Here is a 15981-nt window from a genome sequence, read left to right on the forward strand (position 1 = left end):
AGGTTAAGTCATCTTTCACAATAAACCTCAACTCCAGCTGAAGTTGAATCAGTGAGCTGTTGCCGAACAACGAACAAAACTTTGCAACATGCGGCAGGCACTTCTACAGTGGGGGTGTGGCACACGTGACCTAGAACAGGCGGCTGTGTGGGTCTGCTGTCTATGCAGTCTGCTGGAACTTCTCAACACCGGCTTCAGTTCAGGCCATATTTATTTATTCTTGAGGCCGGGATGACTGGGCAGTAGCTAGCCAGGGAAGATTTTCTTTGAGCAACAACACAGAAGTGCCAAGGTGAGGAGGAGAAGGCTGCAATAGTCTGTATGACTTTCATCCGGGACAGAACTGATACATTTCTGTTCATATCACACCACACCAAGCCCCCTGCAGATCAAGCCCGGGATCAAAGGACAAGAGAAGAAATAAATGTTATCTCCTCCAATGAATGGAAGCTTATGGTCATATGGTAGGGAATATAAAACCACAGTCTAACTACAAGAAAGTCAAAAAAACATGAACAAAACAAAAGCCATACTCTCATCCTGACTTGCTGCTCTCAACGTCTTTCCTAGACTCCTTACTGCCCATTTAGCTAAGACCCTGGTTTCTAATCAACCCCACCTCTATGCCCCCATGCACAAACCATCAAAGAGAATGACTCAAAGAGAACTAATACACACTTAATTTTAAATGCCCAGCAACCTGCTAGTGTCACTCCATACTGGTTAGGGTGCTTTTGGGTGCAAGTCATAGATGACCCTGTTTAAAATAACGGTATGTAGGAAAAGTAGAGAAGTGTTTCAACGTTGGCATATGACATGTTCCATAGCTTTCTTTATTATTATTTATTACAATGTATTCACTTTGTATCTTAGCTGTGACACCCTGCCTCATCTTCTCCTAGTCCCACCCTTCCTCCCTCTTCTCTCCCTATGCCCCTCCCCTAGTGCACTGATAGGGGAGGTTCTTCCTCCCCTTCTATCTGACCCTAGCCTATCAGGTCTCATCAGGGCTGGTTACATTGTCTTCTCTGTGGCCTGGCAAGGCTGTACCCGCCCCTCCCGAGGGGGGAGGTGATCAGAGAACCTGCCACTGAGTTCATGCCAGAGAAAGCCCCTGCTCCCCTTACTAGGGAACCCACTTGTAGACTGAGTTATGGCCACATCTGAGCTGGGGTTTTAGGTCCTCTCCATGCATGGTCCTTGGTTGGGGTATCATTTTCTTCAGGGCCCCCAAGGCTCAGTATTTTTGGCTCTGTTGGTCTCCTTTTGGAGCTCCTGTCCCCAGCAGGTCTTTCTATCTCCCCCTTCTTTCATAAAATTCCATGCATTCTGTCCAAAGTTTGTCTGTAAGTCTCAGTCTCTGTTTCGATACTTTGATCAGTAGAGTCTTTCAGAGGCTGTCTGTGATAGGCTCCTGTCCTGTTCCCTGTCTCCTCCTGCTTCCGATGTCTGTCGTATTTGCCCTTCTGAATGAAAATTGAGCATCTTCCCTAGGGTCTTTCTCAACTGTATTCGTAGCAGCTCTATTCATAATAGCCAGAATCTGGAAACAACCTAGATGTCTCTCAATGGAAGAATGGAATACTACTCAGCTATTAAAAACAAGGATATCATGAAATTTGCAGGTAAATGGTGGGAGCTAGGAAAGATCATCTTGAGTGAGGTAACCCAGAAGCAGAAACATACACATGGTATATACTCATGAATACGTGGTTGTTAGCCATTAATTTCTTGTTATTTGTTTTTTTATATTAAATAGAATAAGATTTTAATTAAATTTTTATTTTTATATTAATTCTAATTTATTAACTTTGTATTCCAGCTGTAGCCCCTTCCCTCTTTCCCTCCCAATCCCACCCTTCTTCCTTCATCTCCTCCCATGCTCCTCTCCAAGTCCACTGATAGAGCAGGTCCTCCTCCCTTTCCATCTGACCCTAGCTTATCAGGTCTCATCAGAACTGGCCTGGCAAGGCTGCTCCCCACTCAGGGGGAGGTGATCAAAGAGCCACATTGCTTTCTTTTAAAAGAAACTTAGCCTTTGTTCTCAAGCTTGTCCCATTGTCACAAGAACGCTACAGCTGACCCAAGCCCTGTCACAAGGTGATGTTCCAGGTGAGAACAAGGAAAATAAAGTATCTCCCTCTTTACAATTTTTTTTATAAGGGAAGAAATCTCTGGGTACACCCCAAGTCACCTTTTTATGTTGTTTGTCCAGACTGTCCCATTCAGGGATTTAGATCAGTCTAGGGTTATGTCTTATGTTTTCTATTAAGTTTCTATTGATTGATTTTGTGTGCACATGAATACCTTGTGTGTGTGGGGGGGGTGTCTGCATGCTACTTTTGCTGTGTAGAGGTCAGAGGAAATTCTTCAGTAGCTGTTTTCTACTTCTACCATGTAGATGAGAGGAATTTTACATAGGTGGGTTGGCAGCAAGTGCTGTTACCTGTTGAGCCATTTGACCAGCCTAAATGAATTCTGAGAACAAGAAAGGAACTTATAAAGGAAGGACTTAGTTATAGGAGATCATTAGTGTCTATCAAATGCTAAGCCTAGTTGAGGAAATATAGGATACTTTATAATACAATCCTCGTCTTCTTTTAAAGTGTAATTCATCAAGATTTCAATAAACTATGACATTTTTTTTCCTAAATGAGATACCCTGGTCATACTGTCATTCTACCAAGTGTTGGCACTCTGTGCCCTCCATTTCTCCAAATGCACCTTGTATCCCTCTCTTAGCTTTCTACCCAAGTCCTACTTATATCTGAGGACTTGGCTTCTCTCTGAGAAGTTGTTCATTGGTAAGGCTGGTCTGCCCCATATTCTCCTACAATGCACCTTTGCTACCCTAGTAGACATAGCATATTTCATGTTAGTATGTTCTTCCCCTTTCCATTGGTGTCAGTATCCTGCATAAGACACATTCAGAAGAGTGTGTGGTGTCATGATACTTATATGGGAGATTCTGGGGTTACTGGGCTACAGAATACACACTCATAATTGTCTTTCACAGATAACTGAGTGTTTTAAAGAGGAAATTTAAGAGACTGAAGCAAAATCTCCAGGCACACCCCAGTCACTTTTCTATGTTGCTTGTCCAGACCATCCCATTTCCTTATTTTTCTCTTACGTCCACAGGAAAAAGTACACAAAACAAGCCTCTATAGAAATTTAATACTCACTTCATGACAACATCTACTTTCCTTGAATGACTTCCATCCAAAGGAATTGTGTCTCTGTCTCTCTGTCTCTGTATTTCTCTGTGTGTCTCTCTGTCTCTGTCTGTCTCGCTACAAGGCATGGAAGGACATACATACCCCTATACTGGCAGCACCATTATTAGCATTCAGCACTGTTCATGACACCTGTTGTGTCAACTCCACAGTTGATACACTGTTTTACAACTTAAAATGGCCACTTTATTGTTGTGTAGATAGAAGAGTCAATCAACATGTGTACAAGAAACGTAAATTATGCAAGCTGCCAATAGGTTTGCATGTCCCAGTAAAGTTTCCTGGCTATGACCTCTAGCCAACTTAAAATATTTGATCTCAAGTCCTAGGCAATTTTTCTTAGGTAATATTTATGTCACTCTGTGTTGTAGAGATGATCACTATTTGGAACAAATCTCTGCTACTTCATCAAGTGTTCAAAGGAGATACAATTGTTTGCTATTTCTTTATACTGTGTTTTGAGTTTATCTTCTTCCTGTCTCTTGCATAAACATACATATTTCCACACTGGAGTGTGCTATTAATAGTGCATTAGCCTAACTTGATTCCCTCCATGTTGTTTTTGCCAGCACACTCCAATACATTTTCCTAAGTAATAGATGATAATCCAACTTCCTTGAGATCTGTTTCTTCATCTCAAAATAATTTGTCACATAGCATTGTGTTATGCACTATTATATATTTTCTTCCGATTTCTGAATATGTAAATTTCTTCTACAGTACATCCACTGACAATTCAAAACACTTTTAGTTAACTTCCATTATGCGCTAAACATTTTATGGGTCTTGGAGCTCCATAGTAATTGTATGATCCTGACACTTCTGGATTTGAAGTCTAAGCAAGTTAAACAAACTACACAGTCAACAAAGGTCTAACATGTCATATGGAGAGAAGCCCAGCCCCAAATAAAGCAGAGATATTGGTGTAGAAAATGGAGTTGAGCGGCACCAATCTTTGAGAGGTGGCTGGAAAAGACTATAGTAAGAAATATCTGTTAATGAAGTCATCCTTTGATGGAATCAGAGCCCTCATGATCCAATCTCCTCTCAATATTACCCCCAGCTGGGGAATGGCACTTTCAGAAGACAGTTCAAATCCAAGACACAATTCCATTAATCATAAATGCAAAAATGCTGCTCAAGAAAGCACCTCTCTTATTCTAAATGAAAGGGGAGGGCTGGGGTCTCAGAGCCCACTCTGAGCAGCATAGTTGAGAGAGTCCCTCTGAAACAAAAGAATCTTAACAAAATTAGTCTGAGGACTATTATCTCTTCCACCCTTTTACAGAAACTCACATATGCATGGCTCTAACAGATAAGAACACTTTAAATCACTTTAATACATGTCCTAACCTCTGTTTAACTTTGCTTAATTTGATGTTGCTGAGTCGCTTTGACCACTGGCCCTGTTTGTCTGCAGCATCTGTTGAACAACCTGAGGAACAGCTCTTCGGGAAGTCTTTTTCCATAGAGATGCCAAGCTAACATAGGAAAGTTCTGAGCTGAGGCTTGTCAGAAAGGCAATGCTTGAATGTGACAAAAGGGTGGGCATTCAAGGCAGGAGAAACACCAATAACTTTATAAGACTTACCTTGCTGTTTACTCTCTGCCTTATCAAATACCTCTGCAGAAGGAATGCCTTCAATACACTAACCAAACTATATTCTTGATAACTGCTAATAAACTTATAAAACATGCAGCATTCCAAACACACGAAGCCGAGTTGCTTCATGGGAACTACCTCAGTTCCTTTGCATTATTTCATAGACAACAGAGTTCAGTGTCTTAGAAACTATAGCTCACTCTTTACCAGTGCCTAATCAATGGCCACGTTAGTTTTCTTACCCTGAGATCAGGATTCTATTCCATAAAGAAGGGATGTGCAGACTTTATACATCTGCCATAGACAATTTGAAATTAAAACAAAAAATCAATTCCTATGCAAGATGAAGATCTCAATATTGGCTATGAAAGCAGAATCAAATTAAAGAACAACGCAGGCTTGGATTTTAATGAAGCTCATCTTTGTTTCGTTTGCAGATCAAATTTTTGGCTCTCATCTGCACACAGTGTGTGAACGAGAACATTCCACAGTTCCATGGTTTGTAAAGCAGTGCATTGAAGCTGTTGAAAAAAGAGGTGGGTAACTAAATATGTAGCACTGCTGAGTCCTTTGAACAGCTAGGGCTCAAGTCCACGGTGCCCCCTGAATCCTCTGGGGAGTCACGCAATTAAAACTCGACTTTTGTTAATCGTTTAAGAGGATCTAGTTTCTTATTAACTTCAGTTTGTTTTTACAATGGGGACATTAACAATTCTCACTAATGTTCTGTGTTTTTCTTTTAATATTTTGTCTGTCTGACATACTGTTGAATCAATTGCAAACTTCTTGTTTCCAAGCCAGTGATAAAACATTCATAAAATATCAGCACTCGCGGTGTTAGAACCCTCTAACATTCTTGCTGGTAGATATGCCAGAACAATTTTGGTAAAGCCCCAGCATTACCCAAGTGAAGTAAACAGCGTTTCTACTCACAGACAGTGATACGCCATTTTCCACATGGCTCTGTTCTGTAGCGATTACAGCTAGCAGGGTTTCCTGGAACAATTAACAGATACACCTCCAGTGTTAAGATGACCTTTGACTCCTCTGTTTCAAAATTATGTTTTTCATCTGAAATTATTTCATCTCGCTGAATAGAACAGAACAAACCCCAGTTGACTCATCATTTCTATGCTAGTTTATCTGTGGAGTGTTTTTCCTTCGAACTATGACTTCATTCATTCAAGGTCATTTTTCCTGGAAGATACACACTGTAAATGCAGAACCTTAAAAAAATGTATTAAATAAAAATGTGAAGCTTCATCACCATCTGTTACAAGTTTACAACGTGTTTCCAGGATCTAGGGGGATATATATCAAGTGAAAGATAGAGGTGTTTGCAGAGAAAAAGGAATGGCTGAACCTATTCTCATTTTCAACACCTATTCTCTTAAAACAATACAACCAAAGGGAAAAAAATTCAAGCATTCTGCTGAGAAAAGGCCATTTTAATTCTCTCAGTGTTACCTGGCTTTATTATAGAAGCATAATAAAAACGGCATGCAATTTCTAACTCCTAGAAATTCATACTTTAATTATACTGTAAGGACAGCCTTGGGATCCTATTATTCCCATATCAGTAGGGAATGAGAGAATAACAAGAGGGGAACGGGTGGGTAGGGACACAGATAAAGACACTGGCTGTGGGAAAAGCACATTGACGACCAGGAAAAGAGTGGAGGGGCCAGAGAGCAGGAAGCCGTCGCACCAAGAGAAGTGCCTGTGCGAAATGAAGCTGACTGGAATTTAGAGAGAAATGTATTTCTAGTGATGTTGCAGTTTCATTTAATTTATAGGTACCTATCTTTGGAGTAAATATTGTTTAATAAATACATAAAGCCAAAATGGATCACTGAGAATATTGTTATTGCTTCCAATAGTTAAACTATCATCATTTCCAAGAAATCTTCATTCACTTTTAAATACTGAGTACCAACTGTATGAACATTATTATATTAGACCAAAAATCCAAATAGGCCATTGGGGGAAGCCATACATAGTAAGATGTATGCACACAGGAAGAAGAGCTTATATCTCCTGATTTGTGAGCCTACCTAAGGCAAAATGAAAATCCCTGCTAAATGTAGCTGTGCAGTGCGCAGATACCTTCATATGATTGAATAGAAAGTATCTATAAATAGGAATTGTATCTGAGCCTGGCATTTTCATGGTGATTTTTAATAAAGTAAGACGATGTTTCTGCTGACAGGAGCAATCATGACAGCATTATATTTTATCGTCCCAATGTTTACTCTCAAAATGAATTTGTAGATCCAGCACTAAACAGCCGCTAATCGCACATATGATTATTAAAATAATTCCCGAGCATTCTAATGAAACTCAGAGACATTTTGTAATTCTGCAAAGCAACTGACAATTCAAAGCACTTTGGCAGTGTTAGCTTAAAGGAACTCCGTGGAAATGTTCAATAAAAACTCAGAGGCACAAGATAAACGTCTCACATCATTGCAAGATTTATAAGTGTGCACTTTTGATTCTGTTTCTCTATGATCATTTTGTTGGACTAATATTCTTACATTTATACGCCAATTCTATTTACTCAAAGTGTTGTTTTTACTAAATTTTGGCATAGTGTATCTCAGGACAGAAATAATTTATGTGAATGTAAGTCCAATATTTTCGCAGGCTTCTGATGACATTTGATGCAGGGTTGGTACTAGGAAGTAGCGGAGGAAGGTGCCAAGTCTCTCGGCATGGCTGGGACTCGGCTTGTCTGGAGTGCTCCTTCTAATGGCCAGATGCTCCTTCGGCCAAGAAACTCAACTGCGCAGTCATGGGAAATGCATACTGCCTTGGTATGGGAAAGGGCCATTTATTGAAGGCTGTGTTCACTCTCCCAGTCTTGGGGAAATCGCCTCTGTGCTCATGACATGGGCACATTGGCTGCTATAAAAGGGATTTGACTCCTTCCCCATTTTTCCTTTGTGATTCTTTTTTTAAGGCATCTATAAAACCCAAGCTATATTTTTATTAAAAAAAATACTTCTTATATATTTGATATAAAATGAAGCATGATAGCTGAGGGCAGACAGCCTCGGCATTGCTTCAGCCATCCTCTCAGCTGCTTGAATCTGACAGAACCATGCTCAGGCGTCTGAGGTCTCCTAGGAATTTCTACCCAGTAACTAGCATGAGGTGTGTGCTTCACTCACCTTCGGTTAAGCGGCATTAGTTACATTAACACTTTGGGCACCTTAATGGTTAGGTAAGCCCTGTAAACCAGTGGGCAAATGACTTGTTTTGTGCTTTCCTTCATCTCACTTTGAGTCCCTATACTCTTGACCACCAGACCGTGCTCTCCTTTTCAGCCTTTTGGGAGTGAGTTCTGCCATTTTTGACATTGTCTATGTAGCCCTAAATATACTTTTGTACAAAGAATCATATCGATAAGTGCTTCGAGAGGAAAGAGCAGGTATATCGAAACAGAAGACCATTACCACTGTTGAGAAACGAACAAAGATGTGTGCTTTAGGCTGAGCTATCAAACCCTGAAACAGAAACAGAGGCTTATCTGCTTTCATCTCCTCACACGACCAGGAGGAGATTAATTTAGCTTATTCACAAATCTATTATCTTAACCCACTGTGTGGCTGTAGTAGGAGAAAAAAACAGCCATATATGATACCTGGAAAGAAACGTTTTAAATGGAAAAAGAAACATGGACCTTGCCAGAGACTTCTTTTATACAGAGATAGAGTTTGCTAGATTAAAGAGCATAATTCCACTCTACATATGTTTTTATATATCAAGTAAAATTTTTGAATTTAAGGAAATACAACTGAATTTTTAAAACTATAGAAATGAGGTTGGCATTCACCATTCATAATAATCTGTGATAGCTGATTGCTCCTTTAAGATTTCTGGTTCTGGGATTGTGCCCCATCAGCTTAGCATGTTAAGAGGGCACCAAGAGATCTGTAACACAGCAGTCTCTGAATGTGCTTGACACTCCTAAAATATGAGCTTGAAATAATTATTTTACATTCTATGCTTTTTACCACAGTTTAAAAAAATGATTCAGTGTGTGTGTCTGTGTGCTCGTGAGTGCACATGCCACAGCAGGAGTGTGGAAATGAGAAGCCAACTTGCCAGAGTTGGGCCTCTCCTTCCATCTTGTGGTTCCCAGGGATCTAACTCAAGTGGCCAGGCTTGGAGACACACGTCCTTACCACTGTGAACCATCTCACCAGCCCTACCACACTGTGTGTGTGTGTGTGTGTGTGTCGAAGTGTGTATGTGATCCCGTGTCTTCCACATTGTATGATTTGAGATACAAGCTGGCTTTCAGATTGTCTCAGCAGTTGCTAATCAACAAAAAGGTCGCCCCTTTCTGTATTTTTCCCTCTAACACACAGACACACACACACACACAAATGCTATGACAGGAATGAAGCACAAGTTACATACTTGACTTAATGCCCAGAAGATACCCTGGGATCCATAACATCGCTTAAAGATTTAAGAAAGACCTCTAGTCCACTTCTGAGAAGGTCTTTAGCCTCAAAAATTTTATCTCTCAACTTGACTTCATGGCAGCTGTTATATTTTTTTGCTGTCGTTTGTTTGACAGGATCCAGTTATAGGTTCCGATGTCTGTTTAAAGAAACAAGGAGGCTGTTGGCTCTAAAATCCCCTCATTGCTTGTGTGATCAGCATTTTCCCAGGCTTTTCTACATAGTTTGCCAAGCAAAGGGACTGACCTTTTGTAGCAAACACTTTTTCATTTCAAAATGCTCACTTTGATTTTTGTCCCATTTTATACTCATTCCAAACTGTTTACAACCCACTAAAAATGACTGTGAATTATATGTTTGTATAATGGATTCCTTTTGTGGTCTGAGTGGAATGTTTACTTTGAACAATTAGTTATCTTAGGGTAGATTGTAACTAGTTGAAAAAAAAGGATGGATGAAAATTATTATTATACCTTAACCGTTTTTTAATTCCTCGTGATTATGTGAAATTTGAGAAACTGTCACCTTAACTTGAAGTTTTATATGGTCATCGTTACTAGTACCATGATACCGTGAGAAACAGGAATGTGCTGCTACGGTTTAGGAAACTTCACAGTGTGCAATAGAAACAAATACATGACTATTGGCTATAAACATGGCTGTGCGTATTAAGAGGGTACGTAAGAACAAGGAATTACTGGTAAGTCACAGCGATGATGATCGGCCAGGTGTTCTGCTGAGCTATATGAAGCTTGTCCTTGTTAATACGCTGTTACTTCATTCAGCAAACCCTTTGGTCCATCAAGAGCCTATGGAATACTTTAGTATAAAAATAAAACTTCACATCGCTATTTCCCATTGCTTGCAGTCCAGGCCCCTAAAGTGCAGATTGTATTGCCATAACTAGGCAGCTCTGCTCCCAGCCCCGCTAACTTTATACTGTTCATTCTTTCCCACTTTGGAATAATCTATGATAGCTGGGTCCAGGCACGCACTAAAGGCTGATCCGTCGATGAAGAATGTGCAATTTGTACTGTTTAGTTTCTGATGAGAGTCTTGAAAACTTTTATGGTTCTATCCTCTTCCAGAGAGACTTCTGCTTCCTAGTTTTATAAGCAGTGAGTGAAAAAAAAAGTAATAAAAACAAAACAAACTGATAAAAATTACATGCTTTAAAAAAATCTCAAGTACTAGATAAGCAGTTTTTCTTTTTCTCTTGAGAATATTTTTGGACTTGACAAAAAAAAAATGTTCCTAAGGGAGTGAGCTATGTTGTTGTTTGGTGTTTGTTTCGGGTTCTCTCTCTTTCTCTCTCTCTCTCTCTCTCTCTCTCTCTCTCTCTCTCTCTCTCTCTCTCTCTCATGTCTAGTGCAGGGTGTCCACATGCACTTTCAGTGCCCGGGATCCTCAATGAAGCTCTTGAGAGTATGCTGCAAATTAACTTAATTTTTCTTTCTGAGTTAAAATTAAGACCAGTTTCTCTCTCTCTCTCTCTCTCTCTCTCTCTCTCTCTCTGTGTGTGTGTGTTTTGTTTTGTTTTGTTGTTTTAATGCAACCACAGAGACAGCCACCTTCCTGACAGCAGTACTCTTGTGCTAGATCCAAGTTGGAGCTGGCTCTTTGGGGTAGTCATGCTGGGGCCTCTGTGTCTGTAAGAAAGCCACATTGAGGGCTAAGAGGGAAGACAATTCCAAACAGAGTAAACAGGAAACAGCCAGCAAGAGTATAAAAGAGAAACCAGAAAAGACAACCGAAAGAAATCAGAGATGGCAAGGTGGAGAGTTGGGGGTGGGCAGAGGTTTTGCAAAGAAGAAAGCAAATGTGGACAAAAGGGTAGGTCTGCGAGTTCTATAAGGGGGAGCACAGAATTTTCCCGTATCTAGCAAGTTACCAAACACTTGCTTCTCCATCTCAGAGAATTTTATTCTTGTTTTAAAATGACGGAAAGTTAAATCTTGCAATAAGCAGCATGTCTTGAATCTTCACAAATTCTGCATACAAAGCTGTTATTAATTAATTTGCCGTACTTATTAGTGGCATTTAATTAAGTTTATCTCCACTTAGCAATATACAACAGTCTCATTATCAAAAAGGACTTAAGCCTAACAGAAGTCAGCACAGGAGTGGCCGTGCAGTTCAGTCGCCAGAGAAGCTAGCTGAGGATCACAGCAGTGTGCCTCTGCTCACACCACATCAGCTGTGGATATTCCCACACTTTGGATCCAGACTGCAAAAGAACAGTGTCTCTTCCCAGATAAAGCGTGGGTCTAATTTCTAACATTTACTGCAACTCTTAATCCCCATTCTGGAATTTGGGATTTTAAAATACTTTCCACTGGAGTCACTTGGTTTTAAGCCAAAATTAAGACCTTGCACAATTAGCCTTTTATTATGGATGGAGGGTTTAAATAGAGTCAGCATATCAAGATGCAATACTCTAAAATGTCTTATAGTGGTGTCATTTTATAAAGTTTAAATTCTTGGTCTGGGAGTTTCAATTATAAGGACCTGTATTCAGAAGATAATAGACCAAGCATTAAAAGTGATCGAGCTGGGAGCTGGCAGGATGTTTTAGCCTGGAAACAAATGTTTACAAAAATTGAAAAAGAAATCATATTTCTTTGGAACATTTTCAGGTTTTCAATAACCAGGAACAAAAATAATTATTATAAGGCAGCCAAATATTATCAGATATTTGTTGCCCTGGGAATTAAAAAAAAATGACCCTATAGTTTTTATTTTTAATTCTTGTTACATAATGAAAACTTACTGATTAAAAAATATGAAAATTCTCACAACATTGTTACTATGCTTTGGGTACAAAACAAACTGTTTTTGTTAGAACGAACATATATGGATTAGCTGAATGTGGTGGCAAATTTAATCCCAGCACTCAGGGAGGCAGAGGCAGGCAGATTGCTGTGAGTTTAGGCCTCATTTTCATTTTGGTTCTTTGAGACAGGGGTTCTCTGTGTAGCCTTGGTTGTGCTAGACTTGCTTTGATAAACCCTGTCTCAAATAACCAAAAGCCTCAAATAGATAGATAGATAGATAGATAGATAGATAGATAGATAGATAGATAGATAGATGCTAGATAATCCTTTGGCTTAACATACTAAAATTAAGTCTTAAGTTGCTTTTGAAAGCATTTAGTAAAACTAAAATTTATAACTTTTGAGTTCCCTAGTGCTCCTTTTAAAGTTAGTAGGAAAAGATGGTCTTTCAGCCTCCTTTTTCTATTTGATAATAAATTATGTTCAACATAGACATCAATATACTCACATACAGCAAGCCAAATACATACGCTGGGTAGCCCTGTTCCACTAGCCTGCAGCCCTGAACGTTATAGACTTCCATTTAGTGCTGTATAATTTCTTTTGTGCTAAACGTTGTCATAATCTCCCTGTCTCCTTAAAAGATTGATGTCTCAACCTCAATGATTCCTAGATTTCTTTAAATTCTTTGTAAAGTTATTTTATAGTGCAACAGTTTATGAAGTTAGTGATATTTTTTTTCCTTGGGTTAAAAATAACCTCTTCTTTTCTAGTTTAATCTTTTTTGCCTAATTTTATACTCTTCAGACCACTTCCTATTTTCAGTTCAGAAAAAGAAAAACAATCAAGGAGGAAAAAAAAAATCAAGGGCAAGGCACTTTGAGAAGAAAAACAAACTACAAAAACCAAAATAGCTCCTTAAATGATAATGTTGGGAGAGCTCTCAGGGTTCCTGAAGACTATAGATGCTTAGGCGAAAAACCTGCTCTTTAAAAAAAAAAAAAAGACCTTGAAAGCCCGAGTGTTAAGGGTGTTAAGGTAGCAGCATAACACACAGTAGGAAGTTCTGCACATACCCACTTCGCAGTGCCTGACAATGAAGGGCTCCCTTCCGGCAGACGCCATGGATGAACTGAACACAACGTTGTTTTGATGCTCAGAGTGGAAAATAACTCACAGCCAACATCGGTGGATGAAGGAAGCTACATGATATGTTGGGGCAGGGGGAGGACAATGTGATTTGTAGTTTCTGTTTACTATTTAAGAAGACAGCTTGCAGAACATGCTACAGTGCTCAGTGCAGTACCATCTTTCCATCGGGACAGTTAAGCAGTTGATATTAGGTTGTCTTAAAGATTTTTATATTTTTTAATTTGGAGACACTCTATCTATGTGAGCAATCCAGCAACCACTGGAATATCCATTCTCTACTAATCTTCATTAGAGGAATAATGTGCCATAGAGGAATAATGTTCCATTGTCACTAGCCTACTGTTTTTAATCAGATAATTGAATGATGACTATGACTTATAACTGACGTGCCTGATGATGGTCAGGAAAGGACTCACTTCCCATAACCACATAGGAAGTTGAATTCTGTGTGCTTTTCTTTTATTTGAGGTTGGAATAGAATGTTAGAGCTGCTCTGTATTAGTTAACCTAGTTGTGTTTGTTTTCCATACCTCTATCATGAAACTTTTAATTAATGAAATTTTGTTGAGTTAAAAGAGATTATTAATTTGAAATAAGCAACATATGATCAGGGGCCACAGAGACGGCTCAGCAGTTAAGAGCATTTGCAGCTTTTTCTCAGGACCCAGATTCGCTTTCCAGTACCCATATTAGGAAGCTCACTTCTACCTATAACTCCAGCTTTAGGGGATTCGACACTCCTCTTGACTCCAAGGGTATATACACACTTGTAATACACATACATATATGTAGGCACACACACACACAAAATAAAGATAGATAAATCTTTTAAAAAAGAAAAGCATGCTCAATACAGAAATATCAATGTGAATCTAGTGAAGGGAGTGTCTGAAATTCTGACGTGGATTTGGATTTCGTTTTCTTCAAATGTACTTCATCCAGGAAAAAAATCTAAACTATGACCACATTACAAAACAGACAAGACAAGACAAAACAAACTAAAAACTATGAAAACTTAGAAAACCCCTATGCCATTGAAATTGAAATTTTATTATGTTTAATTAAAAATTGTTCCTTTATTCTAATTTCTTTTTTTTTTAATTCTGTTTTGAATTTTTGGCATTAACTCGTTAGTTTCCTGGAGACCAGTGGAATAGCTAGTAGTCAGAGTTGTAATCAGTGGTGTGAGGTCATTTTGCACTTTCTCTGGATTCACCTTCCAACTCTGGCACTTCCTTTGGCTCTCCCAGAAAAATCTGTAGCAGGTCTCACTGATTGCTGTCATTACTGATTGGTGGTGGAGCTCCTACACATGACTAACTCTTCAAACTGTGATTTCCCCTGAGACCAACAGCCCAGAATCAACTCTTCTGGAATCGTCTTCTGGCACCTCAAGCTCTCTGTTTCCAGCCTGGGGTTATCATCCTCAACCATGTAAATTCTTAACTCTTGTCAGTGGTGTCACGTTTTATTTGCCCTGCTGCTCTACAAAGAAACATGTTGGATATTAACATTTTTCTCTTGTTATTCACATGGTATATTTTCTTACTATCTCCTTGATATTCTTCTGCTCTATGCTCTCTGAACCTTTCATAGGGCCTCTATAATTCCTCTTGAAGCAAATATGCTGATGAGACCGTTGCCTGTGTTCTCTTGTTCTTCTCAGGCCAGTCTTCTTGAAGCTGTCAAAATAATCCCTCTTAACTAGGGATAGGATTATGTTATTCCTTCTTAGAATTCTTGTGTGGTTCTTCTTCCTCATCAGGATAAACAAAACACCACAGTGATTGTCCCTGCTAAAAGGGCAATCACATGATCCCTGCCTGCTGTCCATCTCCAAATTCTCATAAACTGCTTCCTGTGTTCTAGGAATAGCAAAAACATCCTTGACTTCAAAGACCTCTATTTATTCCATATGCTATTTCCTCCCCCCAGAAAACTTTCCCCATGGTCATATTCATTCTCTTGCAAACAGCGCAAGAGTCACCATCCTCAAAGAAAAGGCTCTGACTTATTCTCCAGGCTGCTCTATGGCCACCTGAATACATCATGGAAGCTTTCATTCATCACTCTTAACAACAGCTCTGCTTTTCGTAACACATCCGCAATTGCCTGAGATTGTAAGAGTGGCTTTCACTGTATTTCCCATCTATGACATGAGTCTTGAGCATAGCCCTTGTTTTTACCCCTGTCTTCACTGTAATTAGCATTCTGTGGCCAGCAGGAGAAAGGTCTCATTTCATAGTGGATGATTAAGTGGACAAAGAGGTGGACATTTTCCAAACTCCTGCCTCACACCCATCCTTAAGAAATGAGATCCTGTTAGCTGAAGATTCACTGACTGGTAGAAGACACTGTGACTCTGAACACTATGTGCAGTCATACTAATCAGAGGTATTGAAGCTACATCCAGCGTGATAAAAGGGATTTATGTTTTCTACAATGTCAGTAGTTGTCCATATATAGACGGTGCTATGTTAGCAATACTCCATAGTAGAAAAGGACAGAAGTAAAACAGTGACTCTGGTGTCCAATACGGGTCTTTGACAAAGCAAACTTTGTCATTTTTAACAGAGAAAAATAATCCTATCAGTGGCTGGTGTTAAATTGCACCACAGACCTGAGAGATTCAACAGTTAAAGCAAATTTTGTATTTAATGCTTGTGAACATACCAGTGTCCTAAGAAGGGCACCGTGCCTTTTTATTTATAACCCCCAGGCAGAGTGACTACTTCCCTGTA

The 15981-nt window shown here is 39.4% G+C and overlaps 1 protein-coding gene across 6 annotated transcripts in view; it reads left to right on the top strand.

Annotated features, from left to right (window-relative positions):
- The window catches only part of Arhgap15 (Rho GTPase activating protein 15), a 601987-nt gene that overhangs the window by 370194 nt on the left and 215812 nt on the right, over positions 1-15981 (top strand). For all 6 annotated transcript variants that reach the window (XM_060390096.1, XM_060390097.1, XM_060390098.1 and 3 more), the window contains one exon: positions 5277-5375. In XM_060390096.1, the coding sequence (XP_060246079.1) occupies positions 5277-5375 (99 nt within the window). The remainder of the gene's footprint in view (positions 1-5276; positions 5376-15981) is intronic.

Source organism: Meriones unguiculatus, chromosome 8 (assembly GCF_030254825.1).
Source record: "Meriones unguiculatus strain TT.TT164.6M chromosome 8, Bangor_MerUng_6.1, whole genome shotgun sequence".
In the NCBI taxonomy this organism is placed as follows: Eukaryota; Metazoa; Chordata; class Mammalia; order Rodentia; family Muridae; genus Meriones; species Meriones unguiculatus.